Here is a 26,868-nt window from a genome sequence, read left to right on the forward strand (position 1 = left end):
GAAAACTGTGCCCGTTCAACTGGGAAAAGGATGTTTGGTTTCTTTCGTAACTTTTTCTGTAAAACACTGTGTGTGCACACACCACCATGGGGGGAGTCTTCCACCAACGTCGGCAAGCAGTTGCTTCGATGGTGACCTTGAAGCAAGAAGAGATCACAATTTTTATCATACCACTGAATGTCAGGGTCTTTCACCAGAAGACTCCACCGTTAAAATGTTGACAGAAGACGGTTTTACGTCAAAGCCTCCAAGCGAAAAGGATGCCAGAAAAACGTAAAAAAGCGTGTACGCCTCTTTTTCCATATCGTTCACCACCACTGACGAATGGCGGAGGAGTTATTTGCCCCAAAGTGCGGGCTGCCGAAATCGAAAACATCAAAACCCACTTGTCACTTTGATCTCCGAGGGGAGAGGGAGGGCAAAGTGTCGGGGACGGCCATAGGACTCCAAGGAAAAAAAACAATCCTTTGAAGAACTGTCACTTTTGTGCCAGGTAAGGTAAGTGGAGTAAATTGGCTCGGGGCGCGTGGAAAACCTCGAGAGGAATTCGCCCGGCCCACGGATGGATTCTCGGTTTCACTTTCAGGTCTTCACTTTCGAGCGCCAGTTGTTGGTAAATTTCGACTCCACCGTCGAACGGGGTCAGTAAAGTGGGACGAATGATTATCGACCGCAGAAGTTTGGAGAAGCCGGCAAGAGACCGAGATTGAATGTTTGGTGCAATGCTTCAATTTCGACGAGTTCAATTATTGTGACGGTGATCGCCAGAAAGGAGTTCGTGTGATGTCTATTTTTTTTTGTTAGTTTGACATTGCAACATGGACTAGGCAATTGACTCGCATTTGTAAAATATCGTAGAAACGGTACATACTTTTTGGAGTTTCATATTGAACACATTTAGTTTCGTACGGGGCAAAAAACGAACCCAGTGTGACAACCTATACCCAATAATAGGACACAAACCACAATGGAACAGCAACGTTGATAAGTCAGCGTCAGCCCGAGTGTTGCCAACTATCGAGCGAACTTTGAAATTAAACTTCTTGTCGAGCAGCACGCGAACTAGAACGAACCGATAAGTCCCTTTCTGAAGCAATTTAGCAACTCCAGCAGATCGTGCTCTATCATCGAGTTGCTATAATCTTCTCGTTTCGTAAGCCCTGGCCCTAGTGGTGTTGGGTAGTTCATTTGCCATTTGCGCCATTCCGGTGTTCGGTATGTGTAGTTGTTTGTTTTTCCATTCGGTCTCCCTTCCTTGCACAATCGGTACTTCTAGGGGCCATATGCTTCTTGCGCTTCATTTGATCCTTTTCACTTGAGCATGTTCCTGATTTTTATCCCTTTTTAACTGGCGTTCCTTTTTTCCACCTCTCTCGCTCTCTTCGGTGACTTTGCACGTGGTTGGGAAACTGGAAACTGGACTGAGGAAAATCCCAGTCACGGCGACCACTGGCGACTACACTCCTCCCTCCCGTCCTCCCCCCGCAAAAAAAAACTGTCCCATGGGGTGGAGCGGAGGCTATAAAAGTTAATTGTGTTTTTCCCTAGCGGTCCGGGGAAACTGTCGCAACACGCGGCCCGGGTTCATTCCGACCGCACTCGTACGACCCATTAGCTATCGGGACCGGGCTCGGAGGCGCGTGCACACTGCTTTCGTACAAAAAGTTTTCCCGCTCGTCACGTCACGTAGGGAGAGATGGGTAAGTTTTTATTTCCGGGGAGAGTTCATTCTAGAGCAGCGCACTCCAATGTCCGGTGCGGTGCGGTGGCTTTTCTGTGTTGGTTCGTGGGATAAAAATGGGACTTAGTAAACACAGTTAGCTCTTTAGACGGATTCGGTTGAGGCAGATGGCCGGGAGTGAGTGTCGCTGTGCAAGATAAGTTTTCGCAGGGAGGAAGAGGCTAAATGAGGCAAAACTTGCGCAACATGTTTTTCTATGATGGGAAGATTGGTGAACTGTGGTTTTCCTTTCGTGCTCCGGGTAACTAAAATAAATAATTATTAGGAGACCAGAAGTTGGTAAATTAAGTAGCCTATTCGTCTTTACACACATTGCAAGTGTTCTAAAAATGTGCTAAAATGAAATTTGTCTTTTACTACAGATCGAAATACTTTATCTAATGCGCGTAAAACTTCAAACTTATTCTAACGTTGAAAACTTGCTACATCCATCGAACCTCATCGAGATGAGGATAATTTCTCAGCTATAATCAACAACATCATAAACAAGCCATATTATGAGTTAATAAGCACCATCTCATCTTCATCATACGTGGGTAAAATTGCAAACAATCACGACATAATGATACGCCAGGCAAGTGGATAATCGCATCTTTTGCGCAAAGACGTTTGAGACGTTTGCTGGTGGAGGTTGCGACTACGCTGACCGGTTCCGGCTGCTCTTGCTCATGATCATGCGGCTCTTGTCTTACTAGATCAATGCCTACGACAAGCGATCTTTTCTCGGTCATGGTCAACGACGCGGGTGACACACTGCCATGGGTTCTGCAGCGACTCCTTCGATGCGCCGGTGTGCGTGAGTACATTCTAACCTACTACTGAACGATAGAATCGCGACCTGTCCTACAAGGCAAGAGGCTACCCTTCCGAGGGTAGGCCCTAGTTTCCGTTGAAGGTTATGTCTATTTCGCGTCCGCTTTTGTTTTTGCTGTTGTCACATACAACATACTTTCTATGTACGGTGCAATTGTGATGGCAAAAAGTTAATTGAAGCTATTCTCCTCCCCTTCGGGCCACTCGGTTCAAGTGTCCGATCATGGTGAGGCACGGCGTTGCCACGGTGTTAACCGATTGATGCCGATTAGCATTGTTATTCGAAGCAACAACCTACACACACGGGCGAGAAGATCTATTTTTATCGGGCACCCACCAATACCCAGACTCGGCCAATATTTTATTCACAGTGACTGATTTGCCAGCCAGCCTGCTTCGGTGCCGCGCTCGTGGCCATCGCTCGATTGACATTTGGGTGCCCGCTGATGTCGGGCCCGTCGTCTAAGTATGTCGCTCGACTTAATTTCGACGGCGATGCAAACGAATGACATCGATCTGCTTTCATTTGCAGTTCCGATTTGATTGAATAATTGAACGGATCGAGGCAAGCGTGTGCACGTACCAGTTCGTCGTTTAGTTGGCCACCGGGGGGGAGACAGGGGGGGGGGGGGGGGTTTGGGACAGGGACACCAAAATGGGACACCGAGATGTGTCGTTTGCTGGGGTCCGGTGGTCGGCTACAGGTGGAACAGACGGATCGCTATTTTAAGAACGGAGCCCGCAGCGAAATAACAAATGAAATGATTACGTTCTTGTCTTGTCTTGTCGGGTTTTCCTTCGTCTGAGAGATGCCCGGTATCATCATCATCGTGCGGTGCTGTATCGAATCCGAGCACAGAACGACCACCAATCCTTTGACCCTCGACGAAAAAAAAGCTTGCTAATGAAATAAACTTTCGAATCAAGTCCAAGGTCCCGCGAGGTGTCGCGAGGTGACCGTGAGCCATCTCTCGGGAGTCGAAAAAAAAATCGACGTCTCTCGTGCTCGCATACGTGGTTTTATTACGTCAACGCGACCGTTTTTGGGGTGGCGAAAACGAGAAGCTTTTTCTCAAGCGGGAGGGAAATAAAATAAACAAACAGACAGAGAGCGGGTCCCAAGAACGTGACCGACCAACTGCAACCAGGCGGTGGAGTTTTCCCCGTTGTTTTCTCTGATGTTGCGCATTGTCGGGCGCGTCGTTCCGCAGTTCGGTATTCGGCTGGGCTGCCGTTCGTTTAAGATTCAAATGAGCAATAAAGGCACACTTTGGCTAAAAGGGACGTCGAGGGAAACTGTCCCCAAAGTGGGATACCACGGGTCACGTGTTCATCCGCGGGCAGTCTCCCGAGTTGGGTTGGGGGGAAAACAGCCCAGATTGGAGCACGGGGTGTCTGTTGTCGCCCTCCGCCTTGTCTGCAACGCAGGAACCGAACGCATATCCACTAATCAGCACTGGGCTTGTGTGTGTGTGTGTGTGTGTGTGTGTGTGTGTGTGTGTGTGTGTGTGTGTGTGTGTGTGTGTGTGCATGCATACGATATATACTGCATCACATCAGAGGCCAGCTTTTGCAGTTGCGCATAGCAATTGGTGCATATTTTGAGCTCCCGCTTCCGTTTTCCGTCACCACCATTCCGGATGCACACGACGAATGGTTTGCTTGGCTTTTCGAACAATCCGAGAAAAGTTATTCTCCCCGACACGCAATCACGGAGGTTGTGATGATAATAGTGTGCCACATACACCGGCTTATGTGGAAAAGTGAGTTATTTATTTGGGGGAAAGAATTTTAAATAAAGTAGTTTATTTGTGGGTTTTTAAAAAAAATATAACTTTAGATTAAAATTATAGTTTAGATTCAGATTTATGAATCTGAATGGTTTTTTTATGTTATAGAGATTCATTAATCCCAAAAAATCATCAATTTATGATGGGCAAACAATGGATAGAATGACCCCCATTTTTTGTCGCTTGATCCATTGCAATGAAAGAATCATAGAGATTCGTGAAAGATTCATTAAGGATTCACAAGATTCATAGGTGTTTGAAGATTTGCATCCCAAAAGATTCATGAATCCTTCTCAATGAATCTTATATGAAAGATTCGTAAGGCACAATACTATTCATGAAACGTAAGTTTAAAATGTGATAGAAATCAATTTCAAGGCAAACGAGTTAATCTACAATGTTTTGAAAAAATTATAGAATTAATGGATATATATACATGGACCTAACATGCATAACTCAACGTCAGAGAGTCACTAAGTGAGCAGTAATAGCCAATCATTAAACTCTTAAAAACATGTCAAAATTTGAGGCAATAAAGTACGACACTAGAGCACAGTTAAAGCTGACTAATCGGTCGGTTAGTGGGAGCAAAGTGCGGGCGGTAAAAGTTATGGGCAGATAAAACCACCATAATCGCACCCCCCCGGGCGCGCTGCTTTCCTCCGACCGAGCGGGCTGCGAGAGTGAGCGATGCGAGTCGATAAAAATCGAACCATTTTCGATGTATTAAAGGCTGCCGGGCGGCACCATCAAAACATCGCTGACGGTTCGATCACCCAGCAAGGTGTTAACACAAGTGTGACAATCAACACCCTCCACGGTGGGTGGGTGGAGGAGTGGAAGCTCGGCGGTGGTGGAGTGGTGGAGATACGATTGTTTTCGAACGACTGGAAAGTTGATCTTCCCGTTCCGTTGGCACATCTTTCTTGATTTGGATGCCCTAGGAGCGAAGGGAAGTTGTGCCGGGTTATTCGAACCTTTGACGTCATACTATCCATTCGCCATCGCTTTTCATTTGTGCCACGTTTCCGTGGTGTGTTGGAAAATTCTGGCGCTTCTATCTGCGTTGAGCGTTGAACTCGCGGCTGGTAGGAAGGGGGACACCCAATAAGTGTCATTCGGAATGATTGGACTAACTCGCGCGCAGAGAGCGGGGCCTGCGGAAGGTGCCGAAGGGCGGGCGGTGTGCAGCAGGGCAAACTTCCGACGATTATGATTATTACCAGCGAAAGCTAACGCAACGTGGCAGACGATTGGCGGATACTCAATCGTACGGCAATCACGGGTACGCCCGGGCGTTTTGGAGCTGATTGCCGGCGGAATTGAACGTGATTGTTGGTGTTGGTCGTTTGCGAGATGGCATCATCTCGTCGCCGAAACCCTGCTGCGAACTGACACACATCTTGCCAATCTTTTCCCTCCGATGTTTATCATTTTCGGCGATGATTACCGGTGGCTTACGGTTGCAAAAGTATGGCTTTTCCTTCGTGGGCTTACCCGTGCCGGAGAAGAAGTCAGAATGCCTATTCGTTGGAGATCCAAAGACCATTCGTGAGCCATGTTAGTAGTTGGCTGGAAAGTTTTGATGACGCCATTTTTCGTATTGCACACACGAGGAAAACTTTCGCCCAGAAACTTCCGCCGGTGATTGGCACAAGTTAACAACAGTTACAGTTTTGCCATGAGAATTTGCGAATTGTTTGCGCCAAGTTTATTATCCGCTTATTATTGGATCGCTTCGCTTTGTGAGTTTATTCACTCAACGAGCTAAACTAATAATTCAAAATTTAGCACTATTGTAAATGAATTCCTCATCCAAACAGCCTCTTAGAGTGAGCTGTAAATTCATCTCACGAAATGTTTGTTTAATCACAGTATAATGATTCAGGAAGGCTGATGAACCAAGATTCTAACGGGTCTCCCTGTAGGGGAAATGAAATTCAATTTCCACATGGGTAGTTTTGAATCGGTTAATGCTTTTCAAGGACATTCCAATCAACTCCACTCTTCGGTTTCAACGAATGCTGGTCCTTTGGCATGCATGTTTAACTATTTTCTCGTGAGAACTACGAGCTCATCTAACGGATTTAAATACTTTTTAGACAAACATGTCGAACGTTCTAGTGGCTTTAAAAGAACGAAGAGCACAACGCGGAACGTTAAAACATTCCCAAACGACGGCGTTTATTGATCGACCATTGCATTCCAGCGTGTTGTTCGCGGGCTCGTCCATTATCGGCACATTTCGCCAGTTTTGTTGGCCGGGGAAATAAAAATAATTAAATGCACGTTGGGACGTTTGCGAGCGAAAGCGTGGCGAAAAAACACTTACCTTGCCACCGCCCGGAGTGCATTTAACTGTTGGTCGTTCGTAGCGTAAAAAAAGCGTGTCGTTATATTGCGTTCGCTACACGCTCACGTTTTAATTCCTCCGACATTTCTCCCGCGTAACGACCACCGGGAAAGCCCGTTCCTGCCAACCCGGCTGGCCCTTTACAACCAGGCGAAGTTGACGGTGATGATCAGACCGTGATCAGAGCGAGTCAATTTCATTTTTTGATGACTTCATCACCGAATATTTGTCGGTGCGGCGTCTTGGTTGAAAATCTTAAAGCTTAGAAGTACACCCACTGAGGGAGGGGTGGTTTGGAAAATGGCGCATAGGAGGCATGGTATGGTTGTGGCCCAAAAGTGCCCAAGACACACACACAAACGCACAAGCGCACGCGAAAAGATGTACAGACCCTCGCGGACTTCGGACCAGGGAAGCGTCTGCACCAAAGCATCACCGTTTTATGCGCTCGTAAATGTTACCGTTGGGCGCGCGTTATTATTATTTTTATTGTAACGAGCCAAAACGAGAAGAAAAAAACACACACACACACCCCAAAAACAACAACCCTTGGCGCGTAAGTGAGCGAAATCACGCGGCGCAATGGGGTGAAGCGCAATAATAAAAACAAAAGCAAAGCCAAACCCGAAGGAAAATCGCAGCATCCCCCCCCCCCCCTCCCCGCACGTCCGGGCGAATCACGGCCCTTCCGCCGCGTGGCCCATGCGGCCGTCCGAATGCGCAGAATGAGGTGTAGAAAAATCTGATTTTATGCTGCCGAGCTGCGAGGGCCTTTTGGGATGGGGGGGTTTTGTGTTTTTGGGTGACTATTTTTAGACGCACTTAGAGCGTCCACTTTTGCGCTAAAGGGGTCGAGGGAAAAGGGCTGGTGGGTGGGTTTGGCCGCGGTGGGGTTTTGCAAGTGCCCGGTTACTGTAAGTACCCTGTGCCGGTTTTCGATTCCCTCTTTTCTGGTGGACTAATAAATGGTATGCTTATTCCCCATGGAAGATCAATCGATTCCATTGGAAGTGATAAGAAAGTGTTTGGGAAATGTCGACGAAAAAGGATTTTTATTAAATAAAAATTTTTAAATTCTGTATTTTTTTCGGGGTAAACTAACATAACGCGTCTAATGTTCACCAACAACCGGGTCAAACACGCCCTACGCTGGGATATGAAAATTGAAATTAATGGCCGTAAATCTGCGCAGCGATAAAAGGAAATGCTCGTTTACGAGCAACTAATTGCGCCACAGTGGTCAGCGTTCTCGAAAATCAATTGACGCCGGGCGGGTGGGGGGGAGGAAACCGACGCCGAAACCGAACCCCGCCGAGATTGAGTGAGTGTTGGAGTGTTGTAAAAATTATGCACATTTATCCGAGATCCCAACGACCAGACCATTTTCATGCACGATTTCCATATTAATGGGTCCGTTAAAAGAAGCGCGCACTTGGGTGGCGTCAAGAGAGCATCGCCGAGAGTACGGGCGGAGAGACGATCTTGTGTGGGGCGTGTGTGTGTGCGCGTTTTAGCGTTTTTTTGCCCCACAACAATTGGTTGGGATTGTGAGAATTCTACGGCTCGTTGACGGGGAGCACGCCCCGCGATGAAAAAATGTCGGTCACCGCCACTTGACAGGCTCACTTCACTCCCGATAGCGCCCGGGGGAGGGGGGGTGAAGAAAACCGGACCGATACGAAAACTGACTCCCATCGTTAGCGGAAGCGAACCCGTCCCGTGGGGAGGGGGCGGAAGGTTCTGCGGTATTCTCCTTTATCAGTTTCAGCGGCTTTTAAGTTCTTTTCAAGTTTCCATTTCCTATCTTTCAAGTCTGTTGTTTCGCATTCCAGATGCCTTCTCCGTTTCGCATTATGTGCATTTCGACGCGGAAGAAACCGGCGGCTTCTGGTTATGCGATTTCTACTCGCACCGTTTAATCTTCCCAACTATGACGAAGCACGAACTGCGCTGAAGTTGTGAAGTGTTTAGCACAGAAGCGGTTTAGCTCCCGATCGGTACCCGATTGCATAAGGTCAGCGAAACCAACCGTCCCGACCGCAAGACCGCCGGGGGAAACGGAGAAGAGAAAAATGGACGACCATCAACCACATCGTTTTGTACCTCCCCCTTTTTCCACCCACCGTTTGCCAACACATCGAAACACAAGTGTCGATAATTGAAATCACATGTTTTAGGTTGCGGGAAATGTACGCGTCATCTCGTTAAGTGATAATGGATGTTAAGAGTTTTTCAGTACAGAAAAGTGTCGTGGTTTTTTACATCATCAAATGGTTTGTGGAAGTACGAAACCTTTTTGAAAAGGATTAGTTGTTATCCACCAGTAGGAAAAGAGAAAAATATATGCTATCCTGACACGTTGTAGAAAACATACTTTTTAGCTTCTCTCTATCCTTTACGCATTTGTTTAGACATACTTGTCAGGTTTTTTTTAAGATACACCCATCCATGTCTCTCGTTTTTCGGGTCGGTTTCACGCAGCCGTCCGTTTCATCTCAATAATGTCAGAGTGCGTCCCACGTCGTCGTTTTTTTCCACCCCAGTCCCAGAACACCTTTAGCACTTTAGCCAGCAAGTGTCGGGAAAGAATCTCAAGATACACCGAGGTAATCGAGAAAGAAGACATGTGGCGTCTACGCAATCAGCCGCGCGCTAATAAGATGCCATTTTACGAGCCACTTCCGGTGCACATCTGGGCCGCCGTCCGGAGCTGGGGGGGGGGGCACATCAAACGCACGACGGAGTGTTCTTCTCCACCCGGTGCCAGGCAGGCATATTGCGGCTTCACTTCTGGAGACCGCATAGTGACACCGGATTTTTATTATTGCCCACCCAGGGACCAAACTTCCACACACTCACACACACATATATAAGCAAACGGGAGAATCACTCGAAGTATCGGTGTCAACGCCGGGGGTCGCTTGGGTGTACTTCCGATCTGATGGCGCGCGCTTGAAGGAAGAAGGAAAATCCCGGCCATAAATCGGACGGTCCGAATATACATTTCCCCCCGGGGAAGTGACGGCTACCGGGTGGAGAGGAATGGTCAGGTGTTGGGTGGATGTTTCGCAAATACCGAAAACATACGAGCGTACGCGGAAACTCTACGCTTTCGGAAGCGCCCCGAGTGCTGGTCGCCCCGGACTAATGATATGAAAATATTTACACCTCATCAGCACCGGGGACAACTCCAGCCTTGCGTCTCGGTATGGCCCACACTCCACCTTTCGTTATAAGTTTTCTGCGTCGAGGAAGAAGGTGGGTCTTACATCTATCACGACGACGACGCCAATGATGCGGCTCCGTTCTAATTAGTCCCCCGGGAAGAAATGCCATTACTGCCCGTCCAATTGCATGATGGATTGGGTTTGGATTAGCTAGGAACTCCTACAAGGAGAGAGAGAGACAGTGCCACCGAGATGTTTGGCAATTTGACGCAATGTAGGAATATGATTTCCCAAGGATCCATTACGTTCCATTTCCAGCTGACAAACCAGATGTAGATTTAAAGCTGTTTAACATGACATCCTTCCTTAAACATCCCTTAAATGTTCACTATAATATCTCAAGTCCATCGACTCACGTCAGCAACAGATCGCGCCGTTACGCCGTTGTTCGCTTGGAAGTGGGGAAAAGAAAAAATTTCCCACCGAAATGATTATGAAGTTGCTGCCGCATACTAATTTTCCCTGCTCCAAGCGTAACGAAGCAGCAGTTGCTCTAGTGTTTGGTAAAATCACCATTAACCGTGCGGGGACGCTAGGACGTCGGCGTCCGTTTCTACCTCGTCAGCGGCTCTTCAAAATGTCCTTTCGTTCCGGCATCAGTACCGGGCTCCGGCACCAGGCTAATGGTGCTTCAAAACGGTTCCCAGTCTTCTGCCGGAGAAGAATAAACTACCGCACTACGACTCTACGAAAAAAAGCGAATCCACACCGTCAGCACTACCACTACGGGTGTGTTTCGAGTGCTGGGACGTCAATGAGGACTCTGCCGGGGCTAGGGTGGACGGCTGAAGTGAGGTAAGTTTAGTGAAAAGAAGTAAATTTATCACTCACTCATTTGGGTGAGAAAAGAAAAGTGGAAGTAAGGCTGGAGAAAAATGAGTTTCCTTGTGACTCGCTCGTACATGGACCTTGGATGGTTTGTCCTTCTGGAGCTATTGTAGTTCGTCTGTCGAAACCGTCACCATCTTCAGCACGGTCCGTCACGGCACACGACCATCTTGAGCATCTTGTGTACATCGTCATCACCGCCCGGGAACGTGAATCGAGCAAGGACGACTGCGGATCCAAGACCCGACCTCTCTCCATCTCTTTGCACCTTTTGCCCAGCGAACCGTAACAGCGGATGTGTGCGCCGGGCGGAAAACTTCCGCAGAATCCAACGGGTAAATGAAGGAACGTTCGGTGTTCGCTTCTCTTAAAGCCCGTTGGAAGGACTTACTTTGCGCTACGCTCAATCATTGATCTAAGGGATGGTCGTCCCAGGTTTTACCGTTTTGCAGAAAGCCTCAAGCCTGGACGAAGGCCGGTTCCCCGCTCCGATCCATGGACTTTCCCGCTTTTCTTTTTGACCGTCGGCTAAATTCCGCACCGGCCATTAAGGAGCCGGGGCAAGAAAGAATGCCCTTAACTATGCCCTTTCCACCGGGAGATGGAACAATTGCAGCCCACCAGCCAGAAAGGAAGTGATTAGACTACCGGCGGAAGTTGCAGCACGGCGTGGCAAAGTGTCCAGATGCCTCAATGCCCCGTCCAGAGTGGACTACATTCCTCGTTGAGGTGAATTAGCCGGAAAAGGTAAAAGGTAAAAGGAAAACGAAAGCAAAAGTTCAAACCGAACCTATCTTGTGCCCGCTGGCGCTTCGCAACATCTCTTTGGAGCACTCGTTATCCCTGTGTGTGTGTGGGTGTGTGTGTGTGTGTGTGTGTGTGTGTGTGTGTGTGTGTGTGTGTGTGTGTGTGTGTGTGTGTGTGTGTGTGTGGGAGTAGAGTCTATTTTTAATCCAGCCCTTGGAACTTCTTCGCGGGGAATGCTTTTCAGAGAGTAGAGTGCGGCTGACTGTAGAGTGCGGCATGAGACGCCTGCCTGTCTATCAAGTAGGCTCTGCACTGGCGTCGCCGTCGTCGTTGGTTGTAGTATTCGCCTACTAACATCGAGTAAGGGTGGGTATATTCATAGCGATACTCGACCCGGGGCTGTGCCGTTGGGATTGATCTGACAGCTATCGTCAAACTGTCAGGATGTTGCGAAACCGAGAAAACCGACAACAACCGAGCACCGGAGGGAAAGGTGTGTGTGTGTGCCGCGCAGTGGGATAAAATTGTCTTTTCACACCATGGCCCTCCCATCTTCACAGTGTCACTGTTGTCTCCATGGTGTTTTGAATGTGGAAACTTTTTTTTCCTCCCCTTTCACTCGGCTATGATTGCGCGCGTTGAAAGCAACATCAGGAATATAAATTCCATCCGGACGGAGGTTGGGAAGAGCGGATGACGCCCCCGGAAGCAGGATACAGTAGCAGGAATTGAATTTCAAGAATTCTCGACACACTTCCGGCCCGCATGATCCGCACTAGAAACCGAAGACGGTTTGTGCTGCTTTCCGTGTCATCCGTTGGGACAAATCCGTGCACAATTGGCATGCGGAAAGTCTAGCTTTGCAGAATTCTTCAAGCTTCACCGGTATAGGATTTTTGTCGGCCTCCAAAACAGGGTGCGATGCAGTTGACGAAAGCGGATCCATCCCGTTATCCCCTTCCGGAAGGGATTTCATGCTGACGATGAGGAATTGATGCGAACCTTCCAGACCAACACATCCGCGTGATGCCCTTCACTCTTTTTAACGCTCTCGAACTCCGTTTCCTGCGCGGGGATGGATTATTTTTATCCGTTTGTTTTCTTTTTTCTCATCTCTTCACTACCGACAAAAGCGTGCTGCTGCCATGGACGTGGGAAGATAAATCACTTCCAGGGGAGGAGAGAAAAAAAACCGCCTTGTAAAGAGACCGAGATCGATAGGAATAAACAAAAGTTGGCGTTAAATGGATACCCCCCACCGGCTCGGAATGGCGCGGTGGAGTTGTGCGGAACGGATGGGTTTTCTTTTTGTTTTTTAATTTGTAATCGTTTCGTGCGGAATCAAAATATGCTCATTAATTTATGGCGGCGATGGTGCAATCGGAGTTTTCACAAGCCCACTGCACACAGAGTAAGATTAGCCGGCACTGGTTCTACTTGCTCTCAACAGCACGATTTATTTCGCCTGTTTGCGCAACCGACACGTCTCGTCGGTGCTAAATGTTTAGCCTCTTTGATGTACGGAATGAGTTGTTGTCCATGTTGCCATACCGGTTATTTGGTAAACCTGCGTACGGATATGCTAATGTTTGGTTCGATGCGAAAATTAATGACATGCAGTAAGAAGCAGACTAAAAGATTTTATGTAAACTGTTTTGAGAAAGGGTCGTTTAATATAAAATTTAATTCAACCAAAAACCATTGCACTTACGTTGCACAAGCTTCGGCTGTTCGCAAAACAGTTTGTACACCCAACATACAAAAACTTCCCGACATCGGTGCAAGCAAAACCAAATTAAATATTTACAACCCACTCCCCCCCTCCCGAAAACCCAAGGACTGCCAAAGATTTGTAAATATTTGATGGAAGCCGAGAGGTTCACGTTTGATTCGTTCCATTTGCGATACTCTTCGGAGAGTTCGTGGTCTGACGGGGGTCGTTTTCGTGCGCCTTACGCATGAATCAGCTGGGATTACAGTTTACCACAGTTCACGACCCCGGGCGCAAGCAGGGTAGGTGATCTTACTTTTTATTTGGTTTTACTATCGGACGGACGACGGTAAACAGCTAGCTGCTAGCAACTGCTCATCGTCGATACAAGGTTTTCTTTACCATGCGTCAATATCATCAATAATTCCCTCTACCAAATGCAGTTTCAGGTCTAAAGGATTGCGGGAAAAAGGGCTAGCTTGAGTCAATCGATTCAGGGACAAAGTGGCAAAAGGAAGGTTGTGGACGTTTCTAGGTTTTCTATAAATTAGTAATGATGAAAATACATGCACTAAAAGCGTGTGGAAAAGCTTAAGTTCTCGGTTGACTGCAGCATACATGAGGCAGTCCTCCGATGGAATGCAACATACATTCGGAAACGATTTTCTTTTCTGTCGCAGCCCATTAGCCGTTCGATGGTGTCCTGGTTTCTCAGTAATGTGACACGCTTTTCCCCGTCGCCCAACGGACCCGTCGCCAGCCACCGTTGGTAGCAGCGGAACGGGCACGTTGGCAGTTGTGATGCGCGCACGAGAGATGCCACCAAACCCACGGACGGACGAGCATAAAGCACCACTGCAGTAAGGTGCAGTAACGAGTCGCCATCGTCGTGGACGTGAAAAGCTGCAAGCAAGCACACGAGCAGGCAAGGCCACGCGCTGGCTGGCTGGGATGTACGAAGAACGTTTTGTCCAGCCGAACCGTGGCCCGATAGACGTACATGGAGGCAGCTAGTTATTGCCATTTATCATTCGACAGCGACCTTCACGGAGCGCCGGCCAGACAAGGTTTCTCCTGCGGCAAAACGCCACTCGCTGGGTACGGTTGTGCCGTGGAGCATAAAAATCCAACATCGAAAAACTGAAACCGCCCGAACGAGCTGCAAGTATTGTCGCATTGCTTTGCGCGAGAAAAATAACCGCAGTGTTAGGAGTAGAAGCAATATTTACAATGAGTTTGTAAAACGTTTGTAACCGTTGATGTCAACGTTGTCACTCTCTACACATGATACACTTTGAAGGGGGTTTCCGAAATAGAAGCTCCCACACACACACACACACACACACACACACACACACACACACACACACACACCGGGGGGAAGACATCGTCCCCGACGGTTCGGAAAAGAAATAGGTCACAGAGCACTCGAATGCCTAGGGAATCGATCGAAGCACCGTGCAAGAGGGCGTCTAAATAGCATTTCACCTGTCCACGTGTTTCCTCCCCTGCTCTGCACCGTAACATAAACCACCACCAATTAGACACGTCGTTGTGGTTCATCGCACACAAACACGTGCGTCGGCCGGGAGAGTCGTTTATTTAGTTAGCCGCGAAAATGCGTACCAAGGCCAGCACGGCAGCGACCCGCGCGCGTCTCACATGGCCCTACGACCGGGCCGGTATGCAACCCCCAGCCTTCCCCTCCCCCTCCCTCTCCCGGGGTATGGGCTGCACCAAGTCGTTGCCAGCTCCGGTTTGCGCCTTCTCGGCGCGGATCCGTTGGCATTGTGCGGCAATTTGTAGCGGTGAAATTCCTGCGCGCGTACTCGCGTCTTGCTAGTTTTTGCCGAAGCCAACCCTCGACTGTACGGAGAGGCCTTTCGGGCAGTGTTTTCTTGCAAATAAACAAGTTGTCTTAAACACACGAGAATTGGATGGCAGCTTGAATGGTTCGTTGCTAGAGAACATGCTTCAATTAGAAGAAGGCATTCGTTATGATGAGAAGGAATTTTAATTTCTTTAATTGTAGAAAATAAACACATTACTGAAAAGTAGTACAATAATTATTTCTCGTCTTATTCAATAATACAAACTTAAGGGTTTGCAACATAAATCACCCACATCGAATGCATTGCACCGTTTGCTTCTACGAGTTGCCCCACATTGGGACGATTTATGTCTTTGATCTTCTGTCTTTTTGTGTAGAACGAACAAAACCGATGGCAACGATTTAGGTTAAACATAAGATTTAAAACGCCATTGCCTTCCTTTTGGCACACTATTGAGATGGTGGTAAAAAAGTTCTCGTAAATTTAAACACTCACCAAATCGGTCCACAGCTCGTCAGATGAAGTACTTTCTAAGACAAACGGATTTTCGCATTTTCCTCCCTCACCGTGTGCCCCAGCCGTACGCTCCGCTTCACCCGGCCAAATGCGTCTGGTTTGCGCCAGACACATCGAAAAATCCTTCACTATCCCTCCCCCGTTTTTGCCACCCCGCACTGACCACGTGCGTTTCCCCCGGGGCGCTAGTTCTATTTTAAGTCGGACCAGAGGAGAAAAAAAAGCAACCCCAGAGGAATCTTTGGCGGACCCTCGGACGGCCGGCGTTGGCTCGGATGAGGTTTAGGTGCGAAAATTCCAACCAGACAACGACACCGGCGCGACACGGTAAGAATTTCCGTCCGTAATGCTATTATAATAATAATTCGGTCGGGATGGCGGTAAGTGCCGTCCATCTGATCTGCGTTGCCCATCCCTGGCGTCGCGCGTAACCGAAGGTGAATCGAAGACGTTGCCTCTCATGGGGGTTTCTAACTTCGTTTATGGTTTTTTTAGTTCTCATCTGGCGTAGGAGTGAAATTAGAAAAAAGAAAATCGTGCAGGTATTCGGAAGATTCCCAGCCCGTATTGCCATTGCGAAAGGGAGTGGAGGGTAATATTTATGCTGCTACGAAGCTACCGGCTAATGGTGCGAAGTTCATAATTTCTCATCACATAAACTACCGGCCCGGGGCGGGTTGATTGGTGTTTATGAAACATCGGAGATCGCGCTCGTAGGTCATACCGGTAAAAAAAGGTTTAATATTACGTTTACTGAACGCTTTTCAGCCCGCAATCTCATTCGGGGTTTGATTTGTGAATGGACTATACACGAGCCAGCAGTTCGGCTGAATCGCATTCCATGGCCGAATACACGTAAATATGTGAGTAGCACGAGTAGTTTGTTTGCATCGACAATAATGGCGCAAAACATCGTTTTAGTTTCCGTAAACAAACCAATCGGTTCAGCTGAGGTTGGTAAATACCGCAGCAATAGAAGTCCGTTGTAAATCATCCAGCTGCAATCGGATGAACGTTGTTTTCATACGATCAGCAAGATTGCATATTTTTCTTATTGTTAAATACGAATCCATTTCTGAGCATTCATTCTCCTAGCATTTTTTAGCATTCGCGTTTGAAATGTTCCAAAATCACTATATTTAAGACAGAGACAAGTAGTGAAATGAAACGATAAAACGAAAACATAGGTTCTCTATGCGATCCTACAATAATTTGACTACAATTTATGATTCAAAACAGTGTTTCTCCAGCCTATCTCGCAGGACCATGACCTCTCGTCCTGCTTCGATGCTTCTTGATCACCGATCTGTGCAACTTTTCCGAAGGTGAGAAACACAAACAGGCCACCGGTGGAGCAACACTTTCCATAAACTGCAATATTTATGGGAAGTGAAGAGGCAAAAGTCAATGAAAATGTTGCGCATCTCCGCACTCCGAGCAAAACTTCCAACGGCCAACGGATTGGACGTGATGGGTGGGTGAAAAAGGGGGGGAGCTTTACCCTACTGTTTCAACCGTTCCTTCCCGGAGCATCGCTTCGCGCACACCGTTTTCCACCGTTTTCGCGTGCCTACCTTCGAGCAGTTCCATCTCGCGGTGGTTCAGCTGTACGTTGGCCATCGTGCCGAGATCTAAGTGCGCATCGGGAAACTTACCTGTGCGGAGCGAAACGCGGGGAGAAAGGGGAGAGAAAAAAGAGAAGAAAAGGAAACGTAACATTAGAAGACTCGTTTACGTAACACCGGCACCGACCGGTGTTGTGCGTCTGTTCTATTTTTCTTTCGTTCGTTTTTTGTTTTGTTAACGTAAATATAGGTCTATAAAAATAGCAGGTGAATGAAAGCGAGTGTGGTGCAAGGATGGGCGACAGGGGGGGTGACCGCAACGAGGGCTGGGGGTGTTTGGAAATGGATGGAAGCCTAAGCCTGGCGGAGCATGGAGGGAGCTTCGCGTGACCAACATTCCTGGGCTAGGTGGGAGTCTTGGAGCAGTCGGGGCCATTTCTGATCACCAACGGCCAGCAGGGTCATAGGTAAAATAGTAGGAGGAGGAGGAGGGAGGAGGGGTTCAGAGGTTCATTAATCCATTGCACATAGATGAGGATCTTGAAAACAGTGCCGAGCGGCTCTATGTTCCATCGAGAAAAGTTCGTCAATCCTTCAAAATGTGTTGCATTTTAAGGGACTCTCTAATTTGTACGTCAACTCAAGACAACATACAAACCGTGTTCGAAACTCTTTAAAATTACAAACAATTTGTGAACGACTTAGCCATAATTCGAACATAACATGTTGCTATAATTTTGAAATATGAGAGTAGAAAATAAATCTAATGTTTCTCCCGTACAAGCAAACATTGATATATGATACTTTGTTATTAAACCGTATGAAAGCATCCGAGAAGGTAACATAACCCGCTCGGGGGAGTGGTAAGAGTTCTAATTAGTTCTACGGCATCGTTTACCCACTCGGGGCTAAGAGTAAGTAGCATTCAAAAAAACATTCACCTCAACAGTTCACCCAAAAAGATCTTCACCAAAAGCAAAACTTGACGAAGCTGGCGATTTGTTGGTTTCTTTGCACCCAAAGGTAACTGCCCGCTGAAAAGGAAAGCTACGAAGGTGAACGAGTCACAGATACCGTCCAGAGATTATGCTGTTTTCTCTCCAACATGCCAAGCCGTCTCCAGGGTATCATACATTTCCATATTTTATTAACAACCTTAAGAGGAACGGTTGTTGCCTCCGAATTTCATTGGCCTAGGTTGAGCATAAAACAAAACGAAGCACCCTCCCATCGATGGATCGACGGTGGTTTGTGTGCTGCGAAATGGGCTGAATAATGTTGGCAAATTGTGTTTCGGGTGCAATGAGAAGCTTCGGGGCTTTTGTGCAAATTTTGGGAGAATGCAAATGTGACTTCGGATGAGCACAAACGTTCATGGGAGAAAGGATTCTAGGTGGAAGCCCCGTTTCTGGGCATGGATGGCTGTACTGGTAAAGGTCGTGTTGAAATAAGACAGATTCATGAGGAGAAGAAGATCTTGGAATTTTCCTCTGGGGAATTAGAAAGTTCTCCAAGATTTTTTATCGAACGATCGAAAGCTGTAAGACAAATATGGTAAATTGGGAGCTTGAAGAGTGGAGTTCGTAACTGAAGTCTTTCAAATGCACTATAGCCGATATTATAACCAGTATTATATTTCACGCAAGAGCTCCCTTAAATACATCGAGCCAAAGGCAATACTATGTACTCGTGAACGAGTGAAAGCGTTGCGCAAAAACAAGAAAACCAATTCCATGTCATATGTTGTTTTCAAGCATGTTACTATTGCATGCGGTGTTGTTTTAGGTTTTTTTTTCGCTTGTGCTCCTATCATCAATCTTTCACTTCCTCCCAACCTACCCGACGATGCAATATCAATCATACACACAACGTTTGAAAACTGGATATTGATCAAACGACTTCAAACAATAAGCCACCTCACGCCGTTGCGCATGAGGGGGGAGCCAAATCATGCTGCCTGAAATTTGCAACTGGCAAAAAGCATGCTCTCAGAACGACTGCAGTACGCACCACACTGCCATAACGATATATTTATTGCGCACAAAGCAGAAGGGTGTGAAGGGTAAAAAAATCCATCTAATTGACACTTGTTGCGGGGCGGTCCATTTGGCACTGGCTGTTTTTTTTTCCTCTCGCCGAGTTCGGATGTTCGGCAGTGACAGAGTGGAAGAGAAAACCGATAAAAATGATACCACGACGACAAGCGTCGCATCTGATACCGGCGGCCAATCAGAAATTGATATCAATCGTGTTTTTATTGTACATCACAAGGGGGGTACGATCGGTTTCTGCCTCGATTAAATTGAAGCTCGCTCGTCACGCAACATTGTGTGTGAATTGGGGAAATTGTGTTAAAGTGGCGCTGATTGGAAAATAAAAGCTGTGGCGCTTTTTTCTCCACTGAAAGAAGATAGAATCATCAAATCATCAAAGCAACCAATATTTAAAAAAAAAAACGCTAGTTTGTTTTGAGAATGTCAAATCTGCTCATGTTTGTGCATCACCATGCGCCTCCTTTAAATTGTCGACCACCAGGCGCCTCCATTAAGTGTTTTATTCGATCTTCTTGGAAAACTTATAACAAAAATATATTAAGTGAAGTGGGTAATACTGAACTCAGAATAACATCGAAATGTTCAGAGAGTGTTCGATTTCACATTGAATAGACACTAATGAGCATGCATTGATAGCCAGGTTGTAGTCATATTTCGTAGCTATTCAATGGATCATTAAGAAGATTTATCAGATGTAGAAAAATATTCGAATTTGGTTTAGAATTACACGCGACACAAATGTCGCAATTCCATGGTGGGGACAGGGGTGATATTCATACTGTTGGCGGTGTATATCATGTCTCAAAATGCATAATTATGTTATTCATTTTAAGAAAAAGCGGTGGGTAAGGAAACTCGACCTAAATCTAAAGACAAATCCTCCAGATAAACGCTTTCACTGTGTGAATTGAGACTTTTTGCTATCCACCCTTCAACAAAAACCAGGACATCATAAGAACCGAGCCGTGCTGAAGCGTGGATCATACATTCTCTCGCGACATAAAACAACAGTTCGGGGTGAGTGGAATGGCAAGTATGAAACAAAAACTAGGCCAACAAACAGTTCGATTTTATCCACCCCCCATTGCAAGTGGTGGAGTGGTTCGAAGGGCAGCCCTACGCTGCACTCGGGATCAGGCGCATGTGCTTTGGGAGCTGGAGTCAAGCAAACCGTGGCCCCTTGCTTCAGGCAGGGTTCTACCAACACGGCACGAACGACAATGAAGGATAGTCACACTCTAGGATAAACTCTTGTTTTTCTATGTGGCGACTAAAAACTATCTGGGGGAAAGTTTTCCCTTTTGATTTTTTTAAACCTTGGTTTAAAAGGAGTTGCCTTAGTACCTCATCTATGAATGTAAGATATAAAACCGCTTTGCTCAAATGGCTGATGTTTTGCTTTCCCATTCCACTTGCGTTTGTTTATTTTTTCTAGTTTTAAATAAACTCGTTGATAGAATCGTTATAGTGCCAAACGCGTTAACCTAACGATTTTCATAATTATAACACTCGGCTGCTAAAGTCGATCACCACAGTGTATGTGCTTTTGTTCGGCATGAAAAAATTATGTGCAAGCTTAACACACACACACACAAGCACAATCAACGGCATATCATTCAGCAACATTCTGACTCCCTCCCCCGGGGGGGCGTTTTATGCTTAATGAGCAATTTGGCTGAGGACAGCATTTACCGAACCCCGTGCAGCTGGTGGGCGTGATCATGGAGGGTCATTAATTATGCAAAAGGGATTTCCCGCGATGCAGCGCGAATTCGGAAGGGTAAGGCAATTTCCTACCACGATTCGTGCCCCGTTTATCATGCTTTATGCACCACACACAACCGCTAAATATGTCCTTGAGTTTCTTCCTTAAGTGGGTTATAGATGGCAAAGCTTATACTTATACTTATCGAACTTATCGAAAAAAAGTGTTACGTCTAAATATAGTGAATCGAGAAATGGTGACGTGAAAATGTGCTGAACTATGACCGTTGTGGTAAAATAAAATATACTAAAAGCATATTCACAAATTATAATGTGACTGCTGGCAACTTTTCCCGTGTTAACTGTTAGTTTTGTACAGATGGAACTGAAAAAACCCTTGAACATGAATATAAAAAACACCTTATAGGAAAGCATCTACATAGAAAAGGGATTAAAATATCATTATAATAGTCAAAAACCGATAAAAAGAAATTATTACGGTGATAAATACAATAAAACGGTAGTTTATGAAAACGATGTTAATAAAAAAGATAAATCTGAGTTGAAAGTGTTTATTTTTGATTTTCTTTATGTATGTCGATGATGAAATACGATGAATGGCTTCTCGGTGTGACCTGTACATGCCCGTCCCGTAGTACTGTCTCATCTCTTATTCGGTGTTCTCCTCTTTCGATGACTTTCTGGTTATGGTAATCCATTCGCGTTGGCAACAGCAAGCAGCAGTGAAAAGTGGTGGCAGTAGCGAACCGGACAGCTCTTTTCTCTTCCATTTCCCATTGATGTGTGGAGCGCGTTGTGTATTTAATACTTTTTGGCGGAAAACAGTGAAGCGGGTAGTGATAGAAAGCGCATGTAGAAGAAGAGGTAGTGAGTAGAAAGGCGTAAAGTAGTTGGTGTCACCAGGATACGTCGCGAGTGTGCTTAGAAGGTTGCCTTGCCCGTTTTTTTTTGACTCTTGATAGCGGTGTCAAAGATTTCTGGTGGTTGTCGCATTTATTTGGCGCTCCGTCCGTTCCATCTTTCTTGCGGGCGTGCGTTGGTGTGTATGTGTGTGTGTGCTGGCTTCGTTCTCTTTGGCAGCCCGGAGTGTGGCGTAGCGACAGTTGCTGCTCGACGGATTGGCGGTGGCAGATGATGAGGATGATAGTGGTGAATGTTTTGACGGTTTTTGGTTCAATGGTGAGAATGGTGAATTCACATGCAGATGCGTCGAAATGTGGCTTAGAGGTTGTTTCATTGTTTTTTTTTCTATTTGCGTGTTTTGCCTGTCTCCATTCCTGTATTGATTCATTGCTCAGCTGATCGATTTTTCGCGCTGGCGTTCGTAAACAAAATGGCCCCGGGCAAGAGAACCCCAAGTTTGTTTCTGGTTTATTTCGTTTTGCACATTGGCTCATTGTTCTGTTTGTACTGTGATGATAGTTTGTTTTGGCTTATTTTGCATTGATCGATTCAAACGAAAAATTTGCCCTTGTTTTGCCCAAAACGATTGCGAAAGTTATTTTCTTATTTTTTGGTTTTTTGTTTTGCTTGCTTGCTTGCTTGCTTGCTTGCTTCTGACATAAATTAGGCATACGGAAAAGAAAGTTGATGTACTGCACTTTAGTAGTGGAAGGTTTTGGAAGAGTGAAAACTCACCGAAACCGGACTTCTGCTGAGTGTACTGATGATGTTGATGGTGGCTGTGGTGGTGATGCTGTTGTTGCTGTTGCTGTAGCTGTTGTTGCTGTTGTTGTTGTTGTTGTTGTTGTTGTTGTTGTTGTTGCTGACTGTGATGGAAGGCAATACTTTGCTGCTGATGCTGCTGAGCGAGAGATTGCTGTTGTGCGTAGCTATTGAGCTGTGTGCTTCCATTATCGTAGTGGTGGTTGGCGTTGCCCACCTGGAAGGACGCTCCGTCGGAGGCTTCGAATGGGAAGCGCTGTGAGGCGTACGGCGAGCCCGACTCCTGGGCAAGCACGGACGATAGCATGTGGTGATGTTGCTGCTGGCCAATCATGCTGTCGGAGGGGGAGCCGATCGGCGTGGAAGTCGATCGGAACACCGGACCGGCGTCGACGTGATTCGTCGGCGTTCCGATGATGCTGCTGGCGACACTGTTCTGCTGCTGTTGCTGCGTGTGGTGGTGGTGATGAGGATGCTGCTGATGGCCGTGTTGTTGCTGATGGTGGCTGAGCTGGTTGATGCGCGCCATCAAACTGTCGCCATTGCTCAGCAGACTGCTGTTGCTACCGGTGCTGCTAGCAACGGACGAGGCGCTTCCGTTCTGGTGTTGCTGGCTGTGGAAACTGACGCGATGGTGTTGCTGGTGGTTCGCAGCACTACCCGGGCTGCTATTGTTGCGCTCATCGTGTAGGGCCGAGCTCAGCTCGTCGAACATAAAGTAGCCATTGTTGGTGTGATCGGGTGAATTTTCCAACGACGAATGGCTTCCGTTCGCCCTCCCACTGTCTTGGCGCTGTAATGTGCCATATTGTTGTTGCTGCAGTTGTTGCTGCTGCTGCTGCTGCTGCTGCTGCTGCTGTTGTTGTTGGCTTGCGGTTATCATTTGGCGCCTTTTTTATGGCTTCTCGCGCAAACACACCGTCGCGTACGGATTTGCCGGCCGGACGGAGCAACGGTCCGGAAAATTAACCACCGCAAGCTCCCCTCAATCGAAAGGCACACACACAAACACACGCACGCACGGCGCAAAAAGGAGCGCCGATCTGTTTTCCTACAGCAAAACGCTACTGCCACTCCGTAACACCGATCGCGACCGCAACGCTGTTCCGGTGGTCGGTTTTCGTGGGTTAATTTTTAAAGCCCACCGCTCTCTCTCTCTCTCTCTCTGTCTATCTAACAAGGTGAACAGTAATTGAAGGCAGGAAAACACTCACTCTCGATGCGCCATGGGTCGGAGAAAAAACACTCGATCGGTGGATAATTGCACTTCGTTTTCCATGTATCTAACCGATTTGGGCGCTGCTTAGTGTACCACTTTTTAGTTTCTTATCCTTTCAAACTGGCCAGCCGCGAATTGCTAGAGTTCAAGGAACGGTGTGGTGTGCTGCTGTGGTTTGGTTTTGGGCTTTCGCCAACTATTTCATGTTTCTGCTACTTCCTCTGGATTGTGTCAAAAGCAGAAGGATGGATGGCGAATGTGATTTACTATGCAGCAATAGACACCGTGTAGAAGGTTATAAAATCGAACGAAATCAATAAAAATATGCGACAAACAAATAGAAAAAAAAAGACGGAAAAGATAGCTTGACAAAGAGCGAACAGTGTGTAAGGCCCCCAACACACCTACAACACTAAACCGCTTCGGTCTATTTTGATCATAATCAAGTTTTTTCTTCTTCTTCTTACACTTAAACTATCGTATCGAAACGATCTTCTTCGAAAATGAGGTATCTATAATTTATGCGGGATGAATAATTCATGTTTTTCAACTTTGGAGAACAAACATAGATGCTGCGGAGAAAAGGAAGGCACAAACGATAATCGGGAAATAAAACCAAAACTGGGTGGAAACGAAAAAAAAAAACCATAAATAACGAACGAGAACCACGATCTGCGAAATATGCCTGGTTATTGATTTCTGGTGGAAAAACAACGGTTAAAATAGAAGAATTTTCTAACAAAAGTTGTGCTTTCTTGAAGCAGCAGGTAGTGGTTTACCGAAATCCGGTCCTAGCTCTACAACTCCCTTGAAAGCGGCCGGGAATTTGATCGCGTTGTATCGATCAAACATGTTTCGGGCTAAAACAAACCAAAACACCGACTCCTAGCAGCGACCGTGCCATCGACCCCTTCGAGATGTTCCCGTTTGGCGAGGTGCTGCAAAACTGGAGCACCGAAAACCAGCATCAGCATTTAAGTTCGCGAATATTTAGCGCGTTTTCCACAACAACTCCCCGTAACGTATCAAACGTATCTTTCAGTTTATGCAAATTGGTTAAAATACATAAAAAAACAAGACCACTATAAAAACGACCCAAAGCGAGTGCGACCTTAAAAGACGAATGCAAATTAAAGTCAAAACGATCCCAAACCACCTTATTTTAGTGTCACACATTAGCGAAAATTTTTGCAACATCTTGCAATGGCCGCAGCAGTGTCGAAAGCCTTAACTAACGCTTGAAAAGAGAGCAGCTCGGTCGGGAGTTGGCGAAGAATGTTGCGAAAGATGGTCACACAAGGAACATCGAGCGGAAATGAAACTGGTATAAAAATATAATAAAATAAAAACGGACCAATGACAGTGCGAGAATTACGACTCCGAAGTAACGAAGGAAACAATAAGCGAGCTACAATATGAATAAAAAAAAACAAAATAACTGGTTTCGTTAGATGATATTTCATATTGGTCCAACATATTTATGCCGCGTGCGTGCCAAACTTTCGGGTTACAATTCAAACATTATGAAACAAACATTTAAAAATTGGGTTTCGCCCTAAATGTTCAAGTAGCCTGAGTGTATTAGTGAAGGAAATTTTGTTCAGTAGAAAAATCTTAAAACTTGGTAAAAGATCAACCCAAACATATAAGCGCGTTAATGCGGTTAGGAAGAACTCGAAAGCTAAAAAGTAACGACGAAGCAAATCTTCTCAGAGCAGTAAAATTGTCTTCAGGTTTTTGAAAGGGTTCAAGCTGTTTGATCATGTTTCCTCGTAGGTTCTTATGCTGTTTTTTGTTTGGGAACTTAATACTGCTTATTAATGAAGCTATCGCTAGTTTGTGTATTTTTCTTCATCCCAGAGACAAACTCCACTACCCATTGATGTCCAGCCGGGGACGGGAGGCTCTTCGGTTCTCGCTGCACGAAGATGTCAAAAAGCGAGTAAAAGAAACACGTTTCCCCAATCGGCACGGGGGTGAAAGATCGACGGAGAGGACCCCCCCAACGGTGTCGGGTTAGGTTAGGGGAGGTTTCAATATTTGAATATTCAAATAAAACCGGCCTCTGCAGATTGCGTTTGCATTTTCGGTGGCAAACGTGGGCAAAGCGAGCGACATCGAGCCGGGATCGGGACGAATGGTGATCACACACATATGTTGTCATGGCTGGGGGCCGGGCTGGAGCGGAAACCAGGGAAGGGGTTTGTGAGAAGCGCGTGCCTTATGATGGGGAATCATAAAGTCCAAGGATTGAGCGAGAAGAAAAAGGTGTGAGCGAAAGGCCAACTGAAGACGATTAGCCGATGGTGGGCAGCAGCCCCCGGCCCCGACCACCACGGTGGTATCATGGTGTGCGGGTCATTGATTGTGACAACATGATTTACCCATAGCTGCGAATTCAAGCAGCGGCCAACCCCGTTTGCCCGAGCAGGTTGGCCTATTTGATTGCGAGCTCTAGAAAATGGAAACATTAGCGCGCTGTTAGGGGGGAGAATATTCGAAACATTTTTGTTTTTCAAAATTCTTCATTTCTCCGCGCCCCCTCACAGCATATCGCAAGCTGTATGTGCTTCGAACAGCTTTTTTTTTTCCCCAGATATCAACCACGGTTGGAAAGTTACAGATAAAAAAAGTAACACTACAGCAGACAATCGGTTTCATTAGTGGTAATGATGATGATAAGGGCGTGAAAAGTTCTCCCGAAACCGGAGTTGCGCTCCAGAAGTTCACCTAATAGACACATGCGGATGTGTGCGCTATTAGTGTCGGTTCAATGTAAAAGCGAACAACAGAGGAGATAGAAAAACATCGAGTGGGAAATGTCCCACGACAGTTGCCGACCGTAGAATGAAAATGGAAATTCTACGCCACGCATGCATTCGACGGGCGATAGATTTGACTGACTCCATTCAATTAATGTCCATCTTCGGTCTGAGAGGAAACCATTGCTCGCTTTTGCGTACCGCGCGTTAGGTCAAAGCGTTTGCTAAGAAATCGTCACCTCAGCCGCGACAATGAGAGTTTAAAGAAGTGGCTATAGCGCCTAGATGGTGCGATAGGGGTCGGGAAGGAGGAGAACAAA

General features: G+C 46.6%; 1 protein-coding gene across 1 annotated transcript in view; it reads right to left on the reverse strand.

Annotated features, from left to right (window-relative positions):
• LOC131289791 (RNA-binding protein Pasilla) overlaps positions 1-26,868 on the reverse strand; it is a 69,014-nt gene that overhangs the window by 8,919 nt on the left and 33,227 nt on the right. Inside the window, exons 3-5 of the mRNA XM_058319102.1 lie at positions 22,785-23,393; positions 22,541-22,742; positions 17,133-17,213 (exon numbers count right to left, since the gene is read on the reverse strand). Coding sequence (XP_058175085.1) covers positions 17,133-17,213; positions 22,541-22,742; positions 22,785-23,393 — 892 coding nt within the window. The remainder of the gene's footprint in view (positions 1-17,132; positions 17,214-22,540; positions 22,743-22,784; positions 23,394-26,868) is intronic.

This window comes from Anopheles ziemanni, chromosome 3 (genome assembly GCF_943734765.1).
Source record: "Anopheles ziemanni chromosome 3, idAnoZiCoDA_A2_x.2, whole genome shotgun sequence".
NCBI classification, from domain to species: Eukaryota; Metazoa; Arthropoda; class Insecta; order Diptera; family Culicidae; genus Anopheles; species Anopheles ziemanni.